At 47.4% G+C, this 23,023-nt stretch overlaps 1 protein-coding gene across 8 annotated transcripts in view; it reads left to right on the top strand.

The window, feature by feature from the left end:
* The window catches only part of LOC139272925 (uncharacterized), a 304,924-nt gene that overhangs the window by 54,793 nt on the left and 227,108 nt on the right, over window positions 1–23,023 (top strand). The window contains exon 1 of one of the 8 annotated variants that reach the window (XM_070889046.1): window positions 17,562–17,648. The exons of the other annotated variants lie outside the window; for them this stretch is intronic. Within the exon in view, the coding sequence (XP_070745147.1) occupies window positions 17,597–17,648 (52 nt within the window). The 5' untranslated portion in view covers window positions 17,562–17,596. Of the gene's footprint in view, window positions 1–17,561; window positions 17,649–23,023 lie in introns of those variants that run through there. 8 annotated transcript variants of the gene reach the window in all.

Genomic DNA, 23,023 nt, shown 5'->3' on the forward strand with positions numbered 1-23,023 from the left:
CTGCCCATATTGTTAGCTGCTTCCCAATGCAGCCCCATCAAAGTATTATACAGATTCTGACAAGGCTGTCCCGTGTGACCTCTTTAACCTGCGTTTCGGTCAGCACTGGTGCTCGAATATGGGTCGGGCTCCTCATAAGTCTCCCTGTCATCAGCTCATGTGGGGAGTGTCCGTACTCTTAGAGAGACTGGCTTGGTGGCTCATCAGTATTTGGGGTAGGATCTCTTCCCATTTCTTCGGGGTATTTCCTGTCTCCTTCCTAAGCCTCTCTTTTAAGGTGCGGTTTGTCCTTTCTACTGGACCTGACGACCGGGGGTTACACGCCACATGCCATTTCCCCTGTATTCCTAACAGCTTTAGGGTGGCCTGCAATACCGCTCTGATGAAATGACTCCCTTGATCTGATTCCACTATCATGGGAAGTCCCCATCGAGAAAATACTTCTCGTACCAGAATCTTTGCTGTGACTACTGTGGTGGCCGCCCTACAAGGAAAAGCTTCTACCCATTTCGTGAAAAGATCTATTCACACCCAGGCAATATTTATTGCCTCTGCCTGAGGTGGGCAGGAGCCCAATGAAATCTATCGATATAGACTGCCATGGCCCCTCTACCCTCTTCGCCTTCCTCCGGTGGGGGTCTGGATTATTTGCGACACATACCAGACAATTCTGGCAGTAATCCCTTACATCACTTCTAAGCCTGGGCCACCATCCCACGGCCTCTACTTTATTCCATGTCATTTCTGGCCCTGGATGTCCAGCTCCTGAACCCTCATGAGCAAGCTGCAAGAATTATTCCCTGCACTGCCCTGGCATGATCCAACTGTCTCCTTTAAACAGCATTCACTGCCCGACTGCTATGTCTGCAGCTCCCAAAGGTCCCGCTACAGACTTCCCGTCTATCTTGTCTCTAATCGCTGCTCTGAGGTCTGCATCCTGTAGCTGAGCCTGTTTTAAATCAGTCAGCAATGGTACTTCTTTGGGCCCCTCTCTGCCTGTTACAGCCATGATCTGTCCACAGTGATATGGGTCCCAAGGTGTCCCTTCTTCTGCCCCTGTTTTGGCCAGTGTGTCTGCCTTCTCATTCCCTTTCCACTTGGGCTTTGTCTTAGAGTATGCTTTGACCTTTTGGAAGTAATAATCCTTCTGGTAGGGATGTCCAAAATAACTTTTAACAAAGGAGCCGTCACCAACGGCTTTCCGCCTGAGGACTTAAAACCCTCGCCTCGCCCATATGGCTAAGTACTCAGTGCAGGAGTTCGAAGTGAACGTGGAGTCCAAACATATCGTATAGGGAGTTGGGAATTAGCTAGGGTGTGTGACCACATATGCTATAGCTGTCAGCTCAGCCTGCTGTGCACTTAAAGTGTTGGGGAATTTTATGGCTTTCTCTATCCCTGCCTCAGGATCGTAAATCCCATTATCATCATAGGCAGTCCCTCGAAATCGAGGAAGACTTGCTTCCACTCCTAAAGTGAGTTCTTTTGTGGCTGAACAGTCCAACACAAGAGCCACAGACCCTATCACAGGTGGGACAGATATTCATCGGGGGAAGGGGGGATGGCACTGATTTGCCACATGCTCCTTCCACTGCCTGCGCCTGATCTCTTCACGCTCGCAGCGTTGAGATTCGAAGAGCTCAATGCCCTCCCGGATGTACTTTCTCCACCTAGGGCGGTCTTCGGCCAGGGTCTCCCAGGTGTCAGTAGTGATGTTGCACTTCGCCAGGGAGGCTTTGAGGGTGTCCTTGTACCGTTTCCGCTGCCCACCTTTGTGTCGTTTGCCATGAAGGAGCTCCGCATATAGCAGTTGTTTAGGGAGTCTTGTTTCTGGCATGTGAACTAAGTGGCTTGCCCAGCGAAGCTGATCTAACGTGGTCAGTGCTTCAATGCTGGGGATGTTAGCCTGGACGAGGACACTGATGTTGGTGCGTCTGTCCTCCCAGGGGACGTGCAGGATTTTGCGGAGACATCGTTGGTGATATATCTCCAGCGACTTGATGTGTCTTCTCTAAGTCGTCCATGTCTCTGACCCATATAGGAGGGCGGGAATTACTACAGTCCTGTAGACCATGAGCTTGGTGGTAGGTTTGAGGGCTTGGTCTTCGAAAACTCTTTTATTCAGGCGGCCGAAGGCTGCACTGGTGTACTGGAGGCGATGTTGAATCTCCGCATGAATGTCTGCCTTTGTTGACAAGAGGCTCCCGAGGTATGGGAAGTGGTCCACGTTGTCGAGAGCCGCGCCGTGGATCTTGATGACTAGGTGGCAGTGCTCTGTGGCGAGGACAGGTTGGTGTAGGACCTTTGTCTTATGGATGTTAAGCGTAAGGCCCATGCTTTCATATGCTTCGGTGAATACATTGAATATATCCTGGAGTTCAGTCTCCGAATGTGTGCAGAGGCAGGCGTCATCCATGTACTGCAGTTCAACGACAAAGGTTTGGGTGATCTTGGACCTGGCCTGGAGGCGGCGTAGGTTAAACAGCTTCCTACTGGTTCTGAAGTTTAGTTCCAGTCCGGCAGGGAGCTTGTTGACAGTGAGGTGGAGCATGGCATCAAGGAAGATTGAAAAGAGGGTTGGAGCGATGGCGCAGCCCTGTTTGACCCTGGTTCGGACGTGGAATGGGTCTGTAACGGATCCGCTGGTAAGGATCACAGCCTGCATGTCGTCATGGAGCAGGCAAAGGATGTTGACAAACTTTTGGGTGCTCACAAAACGGAGGAGGACGCACCATAAGCCCTCACGGTCGACAGTGTCAAAGGCCTTTGTAAGGTCGAAAAAGGCCATGTATAAGGGCTGGCGCTGCTTCCTGCATTTTTCCTGTAGTTGTCATGCTGCAAAGATCATGTCGGTTGTTCTCCATCGGGGACGAAATCCGCACTGTGACTCTGGAGGAGCTCCTCGGCCACAGGGAGAAGATGGTTGAGGAGGACTCTTAGCGACAATCTTCCCAGTTGATAGTAGGGAGATTCCCCTGTAGTTGCCACAGTCGGATTTGTTCCCCTTTTTAAAAATGGACACGATCACTGCATCTCTGAGATCCCCAGGCATGCTCTCCTCCCTCCAAATGAGAGAGATAAGATTATGTATCCGCACCAACAGCGTCTCTCCGCCATATTTTAGCGCCTCAGCAGGGATTCCATCCGCACCTGTAGCCTTGTTATCCTTGAGCTGTTTTATGGTTTTACATAAGAACATAAGAACATAAGAATTAGGAACAGGAGTAGGCCATCTTGCCCCTCGAGCCTGCTCCGCCATTCAACAAGATCATGGCTGATCTGGCCGTGGACTCAGCTCCACTTACCCGCCCGCTCCCCATAACGTTTAATTCCCTTATTGGTTAAAAATCTATCTATCTGTGATTTGAATACATTCAATGAGCTAGCCTGAACTGCTTCCTTGGGCAGAGAATTCCACAGATTCACAACCCTCTGGGAGAAGAAATTCCTTCTCAACTCGGTTTTAAATTGGCTCTCCCGTACTTTGAGGCTGTGTCCCCGAGTTCTCGTCTTCCCGACCAGTGGAAACAACCTCTCTGCCTCTATCTTGTCTATCCCTTTCATTATTTTAAATGTTTCGATAAGATCACCTCTCATCCGGTTCTGGGGGAGGTTGGACCAGTACAAACCGGATGGTCTGCACCTGGGCAGGACCGGAACCAATGTCCTAGTGTTTGCTAGTGCTGTTGGGGAGGAGTTAAACTAATGTGGCAGGGGAATGGGAACCAATGCAGGGAGACAGAGGGAAACAAAAAGGAGACAAAAGCAAAAGACAGAAAAGAGATGAGGAAAAGTGGAGGGCAGAGAAACCCAAGGCAAAGAACAAAAAGGGCCATTGTACAGCAAAATTCTAAAAGGACAAAGGGTGTTAAAAAAACAAGCCTGAAGGCTTTGTGTCTTAATGCAAGGAGTATCCGTAATAAGGTGGATAAATTAACTGTGAAAATAGTTGTTAACAGATTTGATGTGATTGGGATTATAGAGACATGGCTCCAGGATGATCAGGGCTGATAACTCAATATCCAGGGATATTCAACATTCAGGAAGGATAGAATAAAAGGAAAAGGAGGTGGGGTAGCACTGCTGTTTAAAGAGGAGATTAATGCAATAGTTAGGAAGGACATTAGCTTGGATGATGTTGAATCTATATGGGTAGAGCTGCAGAGCACCAAAGGGCAAAAAACGTTAGTGGGAGTTGTGTACAGACCTCCAAACAGTAGTAGTGATGTTGGGGAGGGCATCAAACAGGAAATTAGCTGTGCATGCAATAAAGGTGCAGCAGTTATAATAGGTGACTTTAATATGCACATAGATTGGGCAAGCCAAACTGGAAGCAATACGGTGGAGGAGGATTTCCTGGAGTGCATAAGGGATGGTTTTTAGACCAATATGTCGAGGAACCAACTAGGGGGGAGGCCATCTTAGATTAGGTGTTGTGTAATGAGAGAGGATTAATTAGCAATCTCATTGTGCGAGGCCCCTTGGGGAAGAGTGACCATAATATGGTGAAATTCTGCATTAGGATGGAGAATGAAACAGTTAATTCAGAGACCATGGTCCAGAACTTAAAGAAGGGTAACTTTGAAGGTATGAGGTGTGAATTGGCTAGGATAGATTGGCGAATGATACTTAAGGGGTTGACTGTGGATGGGCAATGGCAGACATTTAGAGACCGCATGGATGAATTACAACAATTGTACATTCCTGTCTGTCGTAAAAATAAAAAAGGGAAGGTGGCTCATCCGTGGCTATCAAGGGAAATCAGGGATAGTATTAAAGCCAAGGAAGTGGCACACAAATTGGCCAGAAATAGCAGCAAATCCGGGGACTGGGAGAAATTTAGAACTCAGCAGAGGAGGACAAAAGGTTTGATTAGGACAGGGAAAATGGAGTATGAGAAGAAGCTTGCAGGGAACATTAAGACGGATTGCAAAAGTTTCTATAGATATGTAAAGAGAAAAATGTTAGTAAAGACAAACGTAGGTCCCCTGCAGTCAGAATCAGGGGGAAGTCATAACGGGGGACAAAGAAATGACAGACCAATTGAACAAGTACTTTGGTTCGGTGTTCACTGAGGAGGACACAAACAACCTTCTGTATATAAAAGGGGTCAGAGGGTCTAATAAGAAGGAGGAACTGTGGGAAATCCTTATTAGTCGGGAAATAGTGTTGGGGAAATTGATGGGATTGAAGGCTGATAAATCCCCAGGGCCTGATGGACTGCATCCCAGAGTACTTAAGGAGGTGGCCTTGGAAATAGTGGATGCATTGACAGTCATTTTCCAACATTCCATTGACTCTGGATCAGTTCCTATCGAGTGGAGGGTAGCCAATGTAACCCCACTTTTTAAAAAAGGAGGGAGAGAGAAATCAGGGAATTATAGACCGCTCAGCCTGACCTCAGTAGTGGGTAAAATGATGGAATCAATTATTAAGGATGTCATAGCAGCGCATTTGGAAAGAGGTGACATGATAGGTCCAAGTCAGCATGGATTTGTGAAAGGGAGATCATGCTTGACAAATCTTCTGGAATTTTTTGAGGATGTTTCCAATAGAGTGGACGAGGGAGAACCAGTTGATGTGGTATATTTGGACTTTCAGAAGGCTTTCGACAAGGTCCCACACAAGAGATTAATGTGCAAAGTTGAAGCACATGGGATTGGGGGTAGTGTGCTGACGTGGATTGAGAACTGGTTGTCAGACAGGAAGCAAAGAGTAGGAGTAAATGGGTACTTTTCAGAATGGCAGGCAGTGACTAGTGGGGTGCCGCAAGGTTCTGTGCTGGGGCCCCAGCTGTTTAAATTGTACATTAATGATTTAGACGAGGGGATTAAATGTAGTCTCTCCAAATTTGCGGATGACATTTAGTTGGGTGGCAGTGTGAGCTGCGAGGAGGATGCTATGAGGCTGCAGAGCGACTTGGATAGGTTAGGTGAGTGGGCAAATGCATGGCAGATGAAGTATAATGTGGATAAATGTGAGGTTATCCACTTTGGTGGTAAAAACAGAGAGACAGACTATTATCTGAATGGTGACAGATTAGGAAAAGGGGAGGTGCAACGAGACCTGGGTGTCATGGTGCATCAGTCATTGAAGGTTGGCATGCAGGTACAGCAGGCGGTTAGGAAAGCAAATAGCATGTTGGACTTCATAGCGAGGGGATTTGAGCACAGGGACAGGGAGGTGTTGCTACAGTTGTACAGGGCCTTGGTGAGGCCACACCTGGAGTATTGTGTACAGTTTTGGTCTCCTAACCTGAGGAAGGACATTCTTGCTATTGAGGGAATGCAGCGAAGGTTCACCAGACTGATTCCCGGAATGGCGGTACTGACCTATCAAGGAAGACTGGATCAACTGGCCTTGTATTCACTGGAGTTCAGAAGAATGAGAGGGGACCTCAGAGAAACGTTTAAAATTCTGATGGGTTTCGACAGGTTAGATGCAGGAAGAATGTTCCCAATGTTGGTGAAGTCCAGAACCAGAGGTCACAGTCTAAGGATAAGGGGTAAGCCATTTAGGACCGAGATGAGGAGAAACTTCTTCACCCAGAGAGTGGTGAACCTGTGGAAATCTCTACCACAGAAAGTTGTTGAGGCCAATTCACTAAATATATTCAAAAAGGAGTTAGATGAAGTCCTTACTACTAGGGGGATCAAGGGGTATGGCGAGAAAGCAGGAATGGGGTACTGAAGTTGCATGTTCAGCCATGAACTCATTGATGGCGGTGCAGGCTAGAAGGGCCGAATGGCCTACTCCTGCACCTATTTTCTATGTTTCTATGTTTCTATCCTTCTGAACTCCAACGAGTAAAGACCCAGTCTACTCAATCTATCATCATAAGGTAACCCCTCATCTCCGGAATCAACCTAGTGAATCGTCTCTGTACCCCTCCAAAGCTAGTGTATCCTTCCTTAAGTAAGGTGACCAAAACTGCACGCAATACTCCAGGTGCGTCCTCACCAATACAGTTGCAGCAGGACCTCCCTGCTGTTGTACTCCATCCCTCTTGCCTACTTCTTGCAGCATTGGAATTTCACTGAGGTGGTGGCGGGTTGCATGCTGCGGGATGGAGTTGAGAACACTCGAGTCAAAGGCAGAGTCTCGATTGTGGAGATCTTCAAATTGCTCCTTCCAGCGGGCCCTGACAGCCTCGGTGTCCTTGATGAGTGTTTCCCCAATCTTTGCCAGGATTGGGGTGGGGCCTTGGGAGTTTGGACCGTAGGTGCCCTTTACTGCAGTGAAGCATCCATATGTCGTGGCTGTCGGCTAGTTGTTGTATCACCTACACTTTCTCCCATGTTTAGGTCCCATGTTTTTTGTTGGACCTCAGCCTTGAGCCGTCTGTAATGTTGCTTTGTAGCACCCGAGTTTGGCTGTTGCTTGAGGCTCAAAAATGCTCTGCGCTAACGATCTATTAGTTCTTGGATCTCCTGATCGTTTTCATCAAACCAGTCCTGGTGTTTTCTGGTTGAGTAACCAAGTATCTTTTCACAGGCACTGGTTATGGAGGCCTGGAGGGCAGACCAAGCGCTGTGGGCATTGAGCATCTCAGGGCCATCAAGGCACGCCAGATTGGCTATGAGGCGCTGGCTGTATAGGGCTCTCTCAGCTGGGTCTTTAAGTGCCCCGGCATTAATTTTTTTGTGGCACTGCTTCTGCTGTCACCTCTGCTTTGGGGCTATGCTAATATTGATGATGGATCAGATTAGGCGATGGTCCATCCAGCAGTCATCAGCTCCCGTCATGGCGCGGGTGATGCGCACATCTTTGCGATCCTTGGCTCGGATGATGACGTAGTCCAACAGGTGCCAGTGTTTAGAGTGAGGGTGTTGCCACGATGCCTTGTATTTGTCCCTCTGGCGGAACAGGGTGTTGGTGATGAGAAGTTCGTGTTCTAGACATTTTGTCAGGAGTAGGGTGCCGTTAGAGTTGGATTTCCCTATCCCCTCTCTGCCAATTATGCCTCCCCAGATGGCTGTTTCTTTGCCGACCTTAGCATTAAAGTCTCCTAGGAGGACCAATTTGTCGTCCTTGGGGACGCAGGACAGGGATGTCTCGAGGTTGGAATAGAAACCCTCTTTTGCCTCGTCCGTTGCATTGAATGTTGGGGCGTATGCACTGAAAACTGTGGCGCATTGGTTCCGGGATAGGGTAAGGTGAAGGGTCATCAGGCGTTCGTTAATCCCGCAGGGGCAGTCTTTGAGGCAGCCGACCAGTTTATTTTTGACGGCGAAGCCAACTGCATGAAGGCGGCGTTCTTCCTCTGGTTTTCCTTTCCAGAAAAAGGTATAACCTCCACTATGTTCTTTACGCTGGCCTTTCCCTGCCCGCCGGGGCTTAGGACAGCAATGTCGATGTCAAAGAGTCTTAGCTCCAGGACAGCTATGGCAGTGCGGCACTCCGGTTTGTCGCTGTTGGAGTTGTCCATTGGGGTCCTGATGTTTCAGGCCCCGAACTTCATATTAAATGAATGGAAGATGCCTGTGCATGAGTTCTTTTTACGTGGGGTGGTCGTTGCACACCGATCACCACACGGGCTTCGCTGAGCAAAGTCTTGGTCCAATGGCCAGGGGGTCAAAGACAACTGGAGACCAGGCACTGCTATATGAGCTTAGTTTCTTCTGGCGAGATGTTGGCCACAAGCTCGATGCTGAATAGCGCACTTGATGGTAGTTGGTTGTAAATCCCACAGCCTGTTTGTCTCACTCCTTTTATTACTGAACTAGACCCATCTACATAGATGTCCCTGCTCGGAATCCCACCTCTATGCCCCACATTCCTTCCACTGAACACACATGAGCTGCCCCAGGATAAACCAGATTCGCAGCTAGCTTTGGTTCTCCGAGCCTTTCTACCTTCAGGTCTAACTGAGTAAGCAACAATGTCCAGCGGGCAATCTTGTTACTGCTCACCATCTCATCTTTCATTCTACCGTCCAGTAACATTTGTGTCGGGGTGTGACAGGTCAGTAGAGTCACTGTAGCTAATCCTGTGAGTGACCAAAAATACTTTACTGTCCAAAAAGTTGCTAACAGATGTTGCTCGCAATTTGAAAAGCTCTTTTCTACTTCGGTGAGATCCCGGGAGGCGTAGGCCACCGGTCTCAGCTTGCCGTGCCGCTCCTGGAGTAACACTTCACTCAAGCTGTCCCCAGTAGCTGCTACCTCCAGACTAAAGTCCTGGTCCCCATTTACTGCTCCCAACGCTGGTGCCGTCCGTAACATCTCCTTTAAACGAATGAAAGTTTCCTGAAAACTCTCACTCCATTCCCACTCTACTCCTTTCCTAAGAAACCTCAACAAAGGAGCTGCCATGGGACTCAAGGCAGACAAGTCCCCTGGTCCTGATGAAATGCATCCCAGGGTATTAAAAGAGATGGCGGAAGTTATAGCAGATGCATTCGTTGTAATCTATCAAAATTCTCTGGACTCTGGGGAGGTACCAGCGGATTGGAAAGCAGCTAATGTAACGCCTCTGTTTAAAAAAGGGGGCAGACAAAAGGCAGGTAACGATAGGCCGGTTAGTTTAACATCTGTAGTGGGGAAAATGCTTGAAACTATCATTAAGGAAGAAATAGCGGGACATCTAGATAGGAATAGTGCAATCAAGCAGACGCAGCATGGATTCATGAAGGGGAAATCATGTTTAACTAATTTACTGGAATTCTTTGAGGCTGTAATGAGCATGGTGGATAGAGGTGTACCGATGGATGTGGTGTATTTAGATTTCCAAAAGGCATTCGATAAGGTGCCACACAAAAGGTTACTGCAGAAGATAAAGGTACGCGGAGTCAGCGGAAATGTATTAGCATGGATAGAGAATTGGCTGGCTAACAGAAAGCAGAGAGTCGTGATAAATGGGTCCTTTTCGGGTTGGAAATCGGTGGTTAGTGGTGTGCCACAGGGATCGGTGCTGGGACCACAACTGTTTACAATATACATAGATGACCTGGAAGAGGGGACAGAGTGTAGTGTAACAAAATTTGCAGATGACACAAAGATTAGTGGGAAAGCGGGTTGTGTAGAGGACACAGAGAGGCTGCAAAGAGATTTAGATAGGTTAAGCCAATGGGCTAAGGTTTGGCAGATGGAATACAATGTTGGAAAGTGTGAGGTCATCCACCTTGGGGAAAAAAAAACAGTAAAAGGGAATATTATTTGAATGGGGAGAAATTACAACATGCTGCGGTGCAGAGGGAACTGGGGGTCCTTGTGCATGAATCCCAAAAAGTTAGTTTGCGGGTGCAGCAGGTAATCAGGAAGGCGAATGGAATGTTGGCCTTCATTGCGAGAGGGATGGAGTACAAAATCAGGGAGGTCCTTCTGCAACTGTATAGGGTATTGATGAGGCCGCACCTGGAGTACTGCGTGCAGTTTTGGTCACCTTACTTAAGGAAGGATATACTAGTTTTGGAGGGGGTACAGAGATGATTCACTGGGCTGATTCCGGAGATGAGGGGGTTACCTTATGATGATAGATTGAGTAGACTGGGTCTTTACTCGTTGGAGTTCAGAAGGATGAGGGGTGATCTTATAGAAACATTTAAAATAATGAAAGGGATAAACAAGATAGAGGCAGAGAGGTTGTTTCCACTGGTCGGGGAGACTAGGACTAGGCCTCAAAATACGGGGGAGCCAATTTAAAACCGAGTTGAGAAGGAATTTCTTCTCCCAGAGGATTGTGAATCTGTGGAATTCTCTGCCCAAGGAAGCAGTTGAGGCTAGCTCATTGAATGTATTCAAGTCACAGATAGATAGATTTTTAACCAATAAGGGAATTAAGGGTTATGGGGAGCGGGCGGGTAAGTGAAGCTGAGTCCACGGCCAGATCAGCCATGATCTTGTTGAATGGCGGAGCAGGCTCGAGGGGCTAGATGGCCTACTCCTTTTCCTAATTCTTATGTTCTTATGTTATGTTCAATCTGCCTGTATAGACATTTCATCTTTGCGCCGCTGGAACAGCTTTATCACTTCCTGCATTTCCACTGGGACACAGGACCAGCTCCCATGAAGCACACAGCTTTTGTCTAGAGATAATAGGAGGTCCTGGCTTGTCCAGGTTTTGATCTGCCAGGCAGTGACGAGTGATTACTCACTCTCAATTGCTTCCATAACCATGGCTAGCTCTGTGGGCTGCGCCATTTCCACCACCGTGGTGGTCAGTGGCAGCCTACTGAGAGCATTAGCGCAGTTTTCTGTGCCTGGCCTATGGCGGATGGCGTATGCGGACAATGTGAGCGCCCATCTCTGGATGTGGGCCAATCTGTTGGTCTTTATCCCTTTACTCACTGAGAACAGAGATATAAGTGGCTTATGGTAAGTTTCCAATTAGAATTTTAGCCCAAACAGGTATTGATGCATTTTCTTTACCCCATAGACACATGCTAACGCTTCTTTTTCAATCATGCTGTAGGCTCTCTCAGCCTTAGACAGACTCCTAGATGCATAAGCAACTGGTTGCAGTTTCCCGAAATCATTAGCTTGTTGCAATATACACCCAACACCATATGACGACGCATCACATGCTAGTACCAAACGCTTACATAGATCATACAACACAAGCAATTTGTTTGAGCCAATTTTCTCTCTTTTACAAAAGCATTTTCTTGGCTTTCGCCCCAAACCCATTTACCCCCTTTTCGTAGTAAGACATGCAGTGGTTCTAACAATGTGCTGAGACCCGGTAAGAAGTTACCAAAGTAGTTCAAGAGTCCCAGAAATGACCACAACTCTGTCACGTTGTGTGCCCTCTGTGCGTTCTCGATTGCCTCCATCTTCGCGTTGGTGGCCTGATGCCGTCTGCCGCAATCCTCCTTGTCAAGAACGCCACTTCAGGCACCTGGAAAATGCACTTCGAGCGTTTTAACCTGAGCCCCACGTGGTTGAGTCGACTAAGAATCTCCTCCAGGTTCTATAGGTGCTCGACTGTGTTCCGACCTGTGACCGAGATGTCATCCTGGAAGACAACGGTGTGTGGGACCGACTTCAGTAAACTTTCCATGTTTCTCTGGAATATCACCACCACTGATCGGATTCCAAATGGGCATCTGTTATAAACAAAAAGGCCGTTGTGCGAGCTGGTGCAGGTGAGAGCCTTCGATGATTCCTCCAGTTCCTGCGTCATGTAGGCTGAAGTCAGATCCAGCTTCGTGAACGTCTTTCCTCCCACCAGCGTTGCAAAGAGGTCGTCAGCTTTTGGTAATGGGTATTGGTCCTGCAGGGAGAAACGATTGATAGTTACTTTATAATCGCCACAGATTCTGACGTTGCCGTCTCCCTTGAGGACTGGGACAATAGGACTGGCCCACACGTTGAACTCGATCGGTGAAGTGATGCCATCTCTTTGCAGCCGGTCTAGCTCGATCTCTACCCTTTCTCTCATCATGTATGGTACTGCTCTCGCCTTTTGATGGATGGATGGAATTAGGTGGATCTTCACTTTTGCTCCTTGGAATTTCCCGATGCCTAGTTCGAACAGCGAAGGAAATTTGTTTAAGACCTGTGCACACGAAATATCATCAGCGGGCGATAGCGCTCGGATGTCATCCCAGTTCCAGCGTATCTTTTCCAGCCAGCTCCTGCCGAGCAGCGTGGGACCATCGCCCGGTACCACCCAGACTGGTAGCTTGTGCACCGCTCCATCGTAGGAGACCTTTACGGTAGCACTGCCGATTATAGGAATCAGTTATTTTGTGTAAGTTCTTTCGTGTAAACGGGAGTTAAGACTGGCCTTGAGGCCTTGTTGCACCACAACCTTTCAAAAGTCTTTTTGCCCATGATGGACTGGCTCGCGTCCGTGTCCAGCTCCATTGACACCGGGAGTCCATTTAGTTCAATATTCAGCATTATCGGGGGACAATTCGTGGTGAATGTGTGCACCCCATGTACTTCTGCCTCCTCTATCTGAGGCTCTGGTTCATCATGATCCTCCGTGGATCTGTCCTCCTCTACAACATGGTGGTTTGCAGGTTGAACAGGCTTCGCAGCTCGTCTGCACACTTGTTGAAGGTGTCCCATTTTCTCAGCCCTTGCAAACGTAGTCTTTGAATCGGCATGAATGGAAAAGATAGTCACCCCCACAGTGCCAACAAGGTGTTTATGGTCTTGCATTCATCACCTTGGATGGTGGACTCAGTCATCTGCGGATGTGCAGCTGCAGGTATGTGTGACCTGCCCTGTACGTTATGTTTCGAAAACAATGTCACTTGTAGTAGCACTTGTGTGCTGAGAGATTTGCTTCGTATTGTTACTGGTGGCAATGAACGCCTGGGCTATCGCTAAGGCCTTACTCAAGGTTGGGGTCTCTACAGTCAAAAGTTTGCAAAGTATGGTTTCGTGGCCAGTGCTAAGTATGAAAAAGTCTCTGAGCATGATGTGTTCCAAATGTCCTTCAAATTCTCAATGTCCTGCAAGGCATCTTAGCTTGGCAACATAACACGCCACTTTCTGGCCTTCAGACCTTTTGTTGGTGTAGAATCGGTACCTCGCCATCAGAAGGCTTTCCTTCGGGTTCAAATGTTCTCGGACCAGTGTGCACAAATCGTTGTACGATTTCTCTGTGGGTTTCGCTGGAGTGAGCAGATTCTTCATGAGGCTACCTGTTGGTGCCCCGCAGACAGTGAGGAGGATTGCCCTTCATTTGGCAGCGCTATCTTCCCTATCTAGCTCGTTGGCTGAGAAGTATTGGTCGAGTCGCTCCACAAAAGTTTCCCAATCATCTCCCTCCAAAAATTTCTCCAGGACACCCACTGTTCTCTGCATCTCTGGGTTTGCTATCTGTATCTCATCGCCAGTTGTTGTGTATAGAGAAAGCTCAGACTGAACCCTGTATTTTATTGCAGGTCTCCAGAGTGCCTCTCCAAACTGTGAAGCCACCTAAAATATCTGTGCTTCCAAGGGATTATGGGATCCCTTGGGACTCCAGGGGATGAGCCCTCTGGTGGCCGTACAGAGTAAATACAGTCCACATATGTAACAATATCCACTATGGCGTGGTGTGCCAACATGTAGTCTGTCCAAAACTATTACTCTCCTGGCTGCCCTGGCCGTCCGTGAGATTACCCCTGGCCTCCCTGAAACCCCTGCGATTACTTCTCCCAGTGGCTACACTACTCAGCCGGAGCTCTTCGGCTACCCAAAACTGTTTCCTTCCTTCTCTGGTTGCACTCGCCACCCTTGCGATTCCTTTCTACTTATGGACTACCTAAGCTGACTTGAGATTTAACCAAGCCTCGAATAGGGTTTATTGCCTGTGCTTTGTGTCCGTGATCCTATTCCAAACGCCGAGGTCCTGCTGCGGTCGCCATTTTTGTAGGGTGTTTGTTTTACACTCGACCTTGATTCGTAGACGTCGGGAATTACAGCAAAAAAGGACTACACATGACGCAAAGTTTAGGCTTAACCCAGTGTCAGCTTTATTATGCTAAAACTAACTCAAAACTACAGAACTAGACTTCTGAGAGAATTGACTGAAGACATACAATCACCCTTCCAGTTCGTAGCTGTAATCGTAGATTGTTGGTTTGTGGTTGCTGGTTCCGTGACCGGTTGTTCCCTCTTCTGGTCATTCTCTTCAGTTCTGTTCCGTCTGTGTTCGTTCCATTCCTTTCTGTTTGCTTCCGTACTTCGCTTCTGAGCTGCTTCAAGCTCGTGTATTTATATCCATTTTATGAATAATACCCCGCTGAGCTGCAGTTTCCGATAATGTGTTTAGTTCGATATGTTGTTTGTGGTGATCCATTTGACTGACTGCGATTAATGGACCTGGATGTCCCAAATTTGCACACTGAGTCTACAGGGCAAAAGATAACTCCTTATCTTAAGTACCCTCTTCTCCAAAAATGTACACCTTGTGGGGTCCTTTTGTTGTTCTGGTTCCTTGCAGACTTGGAGTCTCCAGAGGGAATTATTTTCCTCCTCCAGCCAATCAGTTCAGGGGCTCTAATGTGGGTTTATATCAAATGTATCAACCCCAGTGTTTCTATGCATAAAACCAATCTAGTTCTCAACTGCAGAGATTGTCCTTAATTGGTGATGAGCCACCACCTGCCCCAGGCTGGTGCCCTTTTGCTCCCTTTGTCCAGTCAATCCCAAAAGCTTGTATTAAATCAATTTAATCAATTTTTTGTTGGGCCTCTTTCTGTGCCTTCTGGAAAAGTGTGGAATCTTGCAATAACAAAAAAACAGATTATCTGGTTATTATCACGTTGCTGTTTGTGGGCGCTTGCTGTGCGCAAATTAGCTGCTGCGTTTCTTACATTACAACAGTGACTATACTCCAGAAGTACCTCATTGGCTGTAAAGTGCTTTGAGACACCTGGTGGTCATAAAAGGCGCTATATAAATCCAACTCTTTCTTTCTTTACCACTTCCCACCCTGCCATAGTATCCCTCGATCCCTTCTCCCTCATGGATGCACCAAGCCAGCAGCTTCAACCACTCCGTGTGGCATCGAGTTCTACATTCTCACCACTCTCTGTAAACAGATCCCTCCTAAATTCTTTATTTGATCTGTTAGTGACTATCTTACCGATTTATGTCCCTTTACTCTAGACTCACTCACAAGTGGAAACAATCTCTCCACACCCACCCTATCGAACCCTTCATGGTTTTAAATACCTCAATCAGGTCTCCTCTTCATCTCTTTTGCAGAGAAAAGAGTCGCTGGCTGCTCAATCTTTCCCAAAAGTTGCATCCTCTCAATTTTGATAAGGTGCTTGTAAATCTTTCCTGCACTTTCTCCAGTGCTTCAATATCCTTTTTGTAGTATGGAGACCAGAACCGCGCACAATAGTTCCAAGTGTGGTCTAAACAAGGTTCTGCACAAATGTAACAAAAACTTCCTACTTTTTTAAATTCTATTTTTCTATAAATGAACCCTCATACTTTGCCCTGATCAAATTGTGTTGCTATGTTTAGAGATTTGTGTATCTATTCCCAGATCTCTGTGGGATGAGAAAAGGCAAAATGGTCCCTTCTGATCTCTCGAGTATCCTAACTTGTCACATGGTCCTATTCCATTGAGAATAATCCCAGTGTTTCTGCCCCTTTCTGTACAGTGTTGAAACATTTAGCCCTCTTTGATACTTAGTTTTAAATGTATAGGTTCGACCTCCAAAATCCGAAGTTCCGGAATCTGCAATGTTCCAGAATCCAGACACCGGGCCGATCCGTGGCGGAGTCGTCCAGAAACCGAAAAATGTTCCGATATCCAAACTCCCCCTGCCTCGGCGAACCGACTTTGCCCCGGCCCGACGTCGCCCGCCCCGAATTTGCGGGGCCTGACCTCACCTCGGCTCAACTTCGCCCCGGCCCCCTCCCCCCCGCCTTTACCTCGGCTGCCCAACCCCACCTACCTCGGGCCAGACAAGGAACTCCACCATGGTGGTGGGACCCCACCCGATCAGGTCCTCGGCGGTGGGACCCCACCCGAACTTCTCCACGGCGGCAGGGCCCCGCCCAAACTTCTCCAGGGCCCCACCCAGTGACCTGACGAGCACCCACCCCCCAACAACCCTCGATGTTCGGAAATACCCGAACCTGGGCTCAGGTGTTTCCGGATTCGTGACATCAGAAAGACGTTCCAAAATCCGGCAAAACGCAAAATCCGGCAAAACGCATTTGGGATGCTGCACCTGTACTTTGCTCTAATTTCTGTTTGTATCCTCTGGCCCTAACTTGCTGGTTTACTTTGAAGCAGTAATCTAAATAGCAGCAAAAGAAGGGGGCGTGTCAGGGACTCACAGGTAGCAGTGCGAGGAACCAATAACGAAAGAAAGACTTGCATTTCTACCGACCTTTCACAACCGCAGGACGTCCCAAAGTGCTTTACAGACAATGAAGTAACTTTGAAATGTAGTCACTGTTGTAACATAGGAAATGCAGCAACCAATATGCGCACAGCAAGATCCCACTAGCAGCATGCGATAATGACCAGATACTCAGTTTTAGTGATGTTGGTTTGAGGATAAATCTTAGCCAGGACTCTGGGGAGAATCCCCTGTTCTTTGATTAATGCTGTAGGATCTTTTACATCCACATGAGAGGAAAGACAAGGCCTCGGTTAATGTCTCATGCAAATGATGACACCTCCAACACCGCAGCACTCGCTCAGTACTGCACTGGAGTATGATCCTGGATTATTATGTTGAGGTGTGCGGAGTGGGGCTTGAACTCACAACCTTCTGACCTGGAGGTGTGAGAGCGACCCACTGAACCACGCCTGACACTTAAAAAGAAATTTCACCTCCTTTCTTCAGGAGACCAGCCTTGTTCTGCCGGTTCCACCTCCCCCTTCGAAGAAGCTGGTACTCCTGGCCTCACTTGAGCTAGTCCACTAGTTCCGGTCGCCTGTGATATGCCCAGTGAGTGAGAGGCTGGGAATGCCAGAATTCTCAGCGTTAGGTGTGAATGTTTTTTTCCGAGGACAGCCCACTTGCTCTTGTTATTTGTTCCTCTTTATGTGGTTTGTATTTGAGCTGTGAGAACCCTGTAAGGAAGTTCAGTGACAATCAGCTATCTCTGAAACATCGACGGTAACATATTATACAGTGTGTGAATGAACAGGAATTTCAGCTTTTAAAAATAATTAATTTGAAATGTTTGGCCCGAGGCTCACAGCCGTGACTCTGACCCTCTGTGTCGCAGTGGGTAAGTAAATGCCCAGAGTGGGGGCACCCAACCTGGGCTTGGTTTCATATGATCACATTTTTGAGTTTGATTTAGCGATTGTGGCCGGGTGGTGTGAGTCGGGTATTTTGCAGTCAGATATTTGTGTTTAAGAATTGAGATATGTTGGGATTTCTCATGGTTCAGTGGGCAAATACCCCGTAAGATGTGACACTGAGCCACACTGCCCAGTTATATCACTCCTGGTCTGTGTGTGTGACTGCTGGGGTGTGGAGACCAATAGGATCAACTGCTCTTCCAGGCTGAGAAGCCATCCACGATGTATTGTTCAGATTCACTTGTGAAGAACAGGCGTTGGGTGAGCTATCAGTAGGCTGGCCCCTCCTGTGAGGTAAGAAACAGTATTATACTAAAAACAAAGGCTGACACAAATGCACGGCAACGTGGAAATAAAGCAACAAAGAGATACAAAGAAAGTAAGAGCTGCATAAAGGAATACAGGAAAAAACTGGTGAAGATTATCAAAGCAAACAGCAGAAGTTATGAACAACAACAACTGGTATTTATATAGCACCTTTAACGTAGTGAAACTTCCCAAGGCACTTCACAGGAGTATTATGAGATATAAAATTTGACACCGAGCTGCATAAGCAGAAATTAGTGCAGGTGATCAAAAGCTTGGTCAAAGAGGTATGTTTTAAGGATTGTCTTGAAGGAGGAAAGAGAGGTAGAGAGGCGGAGAGGTTTAAGCAGGGAGTTCCAGAGCTTGGGGCCCAGGCATCAGAAGGTACGGTCACCAATGGTGGAGCGATTATAATCGGATGCTCAAGAGGGCAGAATTAGAGGAGCATAAACATCTCGGGGGCGAGGGTGGGGGGAGGTTGTTGGAGGAAATATTACAGAGCTAGGGAGGGGCGAGGCCATGGAGGGATTTGAAAATAAGTATAATCTTGAAATCGAGGCGTTGCTTAACCGGCGGCCAGTGAGCACAGGGGTGATGGGTGAGTGCAACTTGGTGCGAGTTAGGACACGGGCAGCCGAGTTTTGGATCACCTTTAGTTTACGTAGGGTAGAATGTGGGAGGTCAGCCAGGAGTGCGTTGGAATAGTCAAGTCTCGAGGTGACAAAGGCACTGATGGGTGTTCCAGTTTATTTAGAGAAAGGGAGCAGCTGAAGGGGAATGTGGGCCCAATAAAGGCAGATGCAGGCGAGACTATAATAGATTATAAGGGCACGGCAGGCTTGGGCAATGGAAACTTTGCATCCATTTTGAAAAACTTAATAGAGTTAATGCATGTAAAAAATGTCACTGTGTAAATATTGGGACTGAAGAGAGACAAATCTCCAGGACCTGCTGGTTTCCATCCCGGATATTAAAAGAAACCAGTGAGGAAATTGTAGATGTGTTTGTCATAATTTTCCAGAGTCCTCTAGAATCAGGCATTATGTCCTTGGTCTGGAAAATTGCAAATGGTGCTCCATATTTGAAGAAGGGAGGAGGCAGAAAGCAAGGAACTACTGACCTGTCAGTTTAATGTCAGTTGTGGGGAAGTTGCTGGAATAGATCACAAGGGACAGAGTGACCGAGCACGTGGACAAGTCTGAGCTGATCAAAGAGAGCCAGCACGGATTGTGAAGACTAGGTCATGTCTGGTTCATCGAGCTGAATGTGTTTAGGATCTCACTCGCATGGTGGATAGGGGAGTGTCTACGGATGTGGTCTGCCTGAACTTCCAGAAAGATCAGGTTCCTGACAGATTATCAAACATGAGAAGACATGGAATTGAAGGGGACTCAGTGACATGTGTTGGTCATTGGTTGAGAGATAGGAGACAGTGACAGGTACTCTGATTAGCAGGATGTGACAAGTGGTGTTTCCCAGGGATCGGGACTCAGCTCTTCACCATATTTATTAGTGATTTGGATGGAGGGATTGAGTTACACATCCAAGATGGCACTGAGTTAGGAGACACAGTAAGTTGTGCAGATGGGAACAGGAAGTTATAAAGGTACATAGACAGACTCAGTGAGTGGGCAAAACTCTGACAGGTGGGGTTTATTAAAGGGAAGTGTGAGGTCATCCATTTTGGATCCAAGAAAGACAAATCGGAATATGTTTTGAATGTGTTTTACTTGTATGGGATGTTTGTGAACATCATTGAGTGGTATACATCTACTTATGCGCTCAATTTTCCCTAGTCCCATTTTTTGGTGTATTGCCAGAGTTACGCCCATTTTTCTAGGCCAGAAATGTGGCAGAAATATTTTGCCAAAGTTTCCCTGATGTATAATTCGAATTTGGAGCAACGCAGCCTGTCCAGTCGCCTCGGGGGATGGAGCCTGCTGTCTACGCCAAAAAACAATGCCGGGGAAAAAAAGTTACATTTTTGATGTTGTTCCAATGGACGCACATGCTCAGTACAGCTCGGATTTGGCAATCGGGCATTTTTAAAGAGCCAGTTGTGTGTGTGAGAAGGAGTGCTGTGTGAGAGCATTGGAAAAATCGCAGCTGCAGCAAAGCAATACAAGATGCAATGCAGTGCAAGGTCCAAGAATTTCTTACAGGAAGAAGTGGAGGCACTAGTTACTGTGATTGAGTAGGCAGGAGCTGGACACCAGCAGAGGTCACATAAAAGTTCCACCAAGAGAAATGAAGAAACACTGGAACCAAGTTGCAGATGATTATTGCACAGTGGTGACCACCATGAGTTCTGGAGGCCAGTGTAAAAAGAAATGGCAGGACCTTGGTCAAGTAGTTAATGTAAGTAATATTTTCATTTATTCAATGCAATTGTAAATGTGACCAGCTGTATATGTCCCACCCACCAGAAAGGCACCCTCTCTAAAAAGTTGCATTTTCATCTTTGTAGAGGAAGGTAGCACATAATAAAAGGGAAAGAACTCGAACAGGAGGAGGCCGGACAAATCTGCACCCACTGACACACTTAGAAGAGAGGGTCACTGCTTTAATGGGTCCTGCCTAGAAAAAAGCAATCAGTACTGCACAAGCTGGGCCCACACTCAAGGGAGAGGGTAAGTCCTGCAAATGCAAATCAACTGCTGCCTGGCCTGCAATGTGTGAGCCTACTTATGCCACCCATCCTGCCCCCTCCTCTGCTGCTAACCATTTGACTGTTCTGTTATATTTTGCAGAACTTGAGGCCAACCCTGACACTGCAGAAGAAGATTCAAACGTGGATGAGCCTGAAGAGGAGAACATCTACTAATCCATTCATGGGGGTGAGGGGGAGGGAATGGAACTGGATGAAACTCCCACTGTTGCACTGACATTGGAGGAGGTGCCACTCATGGAGGTGACAGCCCCCTTCTGTGACTAGTGGTTTGAGTGTTGGTGGGACATTCCATGGTTTCACACTTCCCGAGGTTGCAGGTCCCAGTGGTGTGGTGCAGCAATGCACACCCAGGGCCCCACCTTCCGAGATTGTGGGTCCCAGTTGTGTGGTGCAACGAGGCACACCAAGTGTCCCACCTTCCTAAGTTGCGGGTCCCAGTGGTGTCGTGCCATGAAGAGGAAGGGAAGGAGAGCTCGACCGCCCTCTCCTGAGGTGCAGGATGTAACTGATGTGGTTCAGATAATGTCATTGAGTGCGGAGAGCATTGACCTTACCCGATCACTTCTGGACGCCATCAGTGGGGTGAGTGATGAGTTAGTGGAACTGCCGGGAGAAGTAACAGCAATGACACAAGAAATGGGAATGATATCTGGGATCATCAGTGAGGGAATAGTGGCCATGAGGGAGGGAATGTCAAAGGTAGTGCAAACCAAGTCACTGACCATGAGGGAGGGAATGTTGCAGGTCGTTGAGACACTGTCAGGGCACATGAGAGACGGCATGTTGCAGTTAGCTGCTGCAATAAGGGAACACGCCCAGACCCCGCGTCCATTGACAGGATCAACTGTCACTCGCACTCCAATCCCCACACCAGTCTCTGAAGAGCCCAAAGCCGGGCCCTCCAACTTGCCACCTGACGCTAACGCCCCCCACCCTCAAGAGGTGCGCAGTACCCATGATGTTAGAAAGAATAAGCTTGGTATCAACCCAGAAACACTGTGCCACCGCCTGCGGGCAGGGGTGTGTCCAAGACCAAGCGCAGCGAGCGGTCTTAGAATAAGGGGGATGAGAGATGGGTGCAGCCTTTCTTTGCTGCTGCTGTTATTGTTATTGTTATTGTTGTAACTGTTCTCAAATTAAAAGTTTTTTGTAAGTTATTTAAATTTACAAGTTTTTAAGTGATTTTAAAGAGTGAACTTAAAGAAAAGTTTGATACAAGAATAATTTTATTAAAGTTAAGTTAAATACATTGTAAACTTTTGAATAAAATATATTTTACATTAAAACTGAATCACGTTCCATTAACTCAACACAACATTACGGAACAGCTCCAAGCAATGAACATGTCCATTTGAAATAGTTGTCGCTGAGCCCTCAGGCATCAGTAAAGTGTTCACAGATGAGCTGCTGGCGCAAGGTTCGAGCAATCGTTAAAGGAGCACGATGGCCCGCCCTCCTCTGCCGTCCTGCTCCGGCCTCAGGCACTTGCATGGTTTCCTCATCCTTGTCGTCCTCCTCCTCCAGCTCATCAACTGGATCAACTGGGCTTGTATTCACTGGAGTTCAGAAGAATGAGAGGGGACCTCATAGAAATGTTTAAAATTCTGATGGGTTTAGACAGGTTAGATGCAGGAAGAATGTTCCCAATGTTGGGGAAGTCCAGAACCAGGGGTCACAGTCTTAGGATAAGGGGTAAGCCATTTAGGACCGAGATGAGGAGAAACTTCTTCACCCAGAGAGTGGTGAACCTGTGGAATTCTCTACCACAGAAAGTTGTTGAGGCCAATTCACTAAATATATTCAAAAAGGAGTTAGATGAAGTCCTTACTACTACGGGGATCAAGGGGTATGGCGAGAAAGCAGGAATGGGGTACTGAAGTTGCATGTTCAGCCATGAACTCATTGAATGGTGGTGCAGGCTAGAAGGGCCGAATGGCCTACTCCTGCACCTATTTTCTATGTTTCTATGTTTCATCACCTGCATCTTCCACATCATTATCATAGAAACATAGAAATTAGGTGCAGGAGTAGGCCATTCGGCCCTTCGAGCCTGCACCTCCATTCAATAAGATCATGGCTGATCATTCACCTCAGTATCCCTTTCCTGCTTTCTCTTCAGATCCCTTGATCCCTTTAGCCGTAAGGGCTATATCTAACTCCCTCTTGAATATATCCAATGAACGGGCATCAACAACTTTCTGCGGCAGGGAAGTCCACAGATTAACAACTCTCTGAGTGAAGAAGTTTCTCCTCATCTCAGTCCTAAATGGCTTACCCCTTATCCTTAGACTGTGTCCCCTGGTTCTGGACTTCCCCAACATC

This window comes from Pristiophorus japonicus, chromosome 9 (genome assembly GCF_044704955.1).
Source record: "Pristiophorus japonicus isolate sPriJap1 chromosome 9, sPriJap1.hap1, whole genome shotgun sequence".
Taxonomy (NCBI): domain Eukaryota; kingdom Metazoa; phylum Chordata; class Chondrichthyes; family Pristiophoridae; genus Pristiophorus; species Pristiophorus japonicus.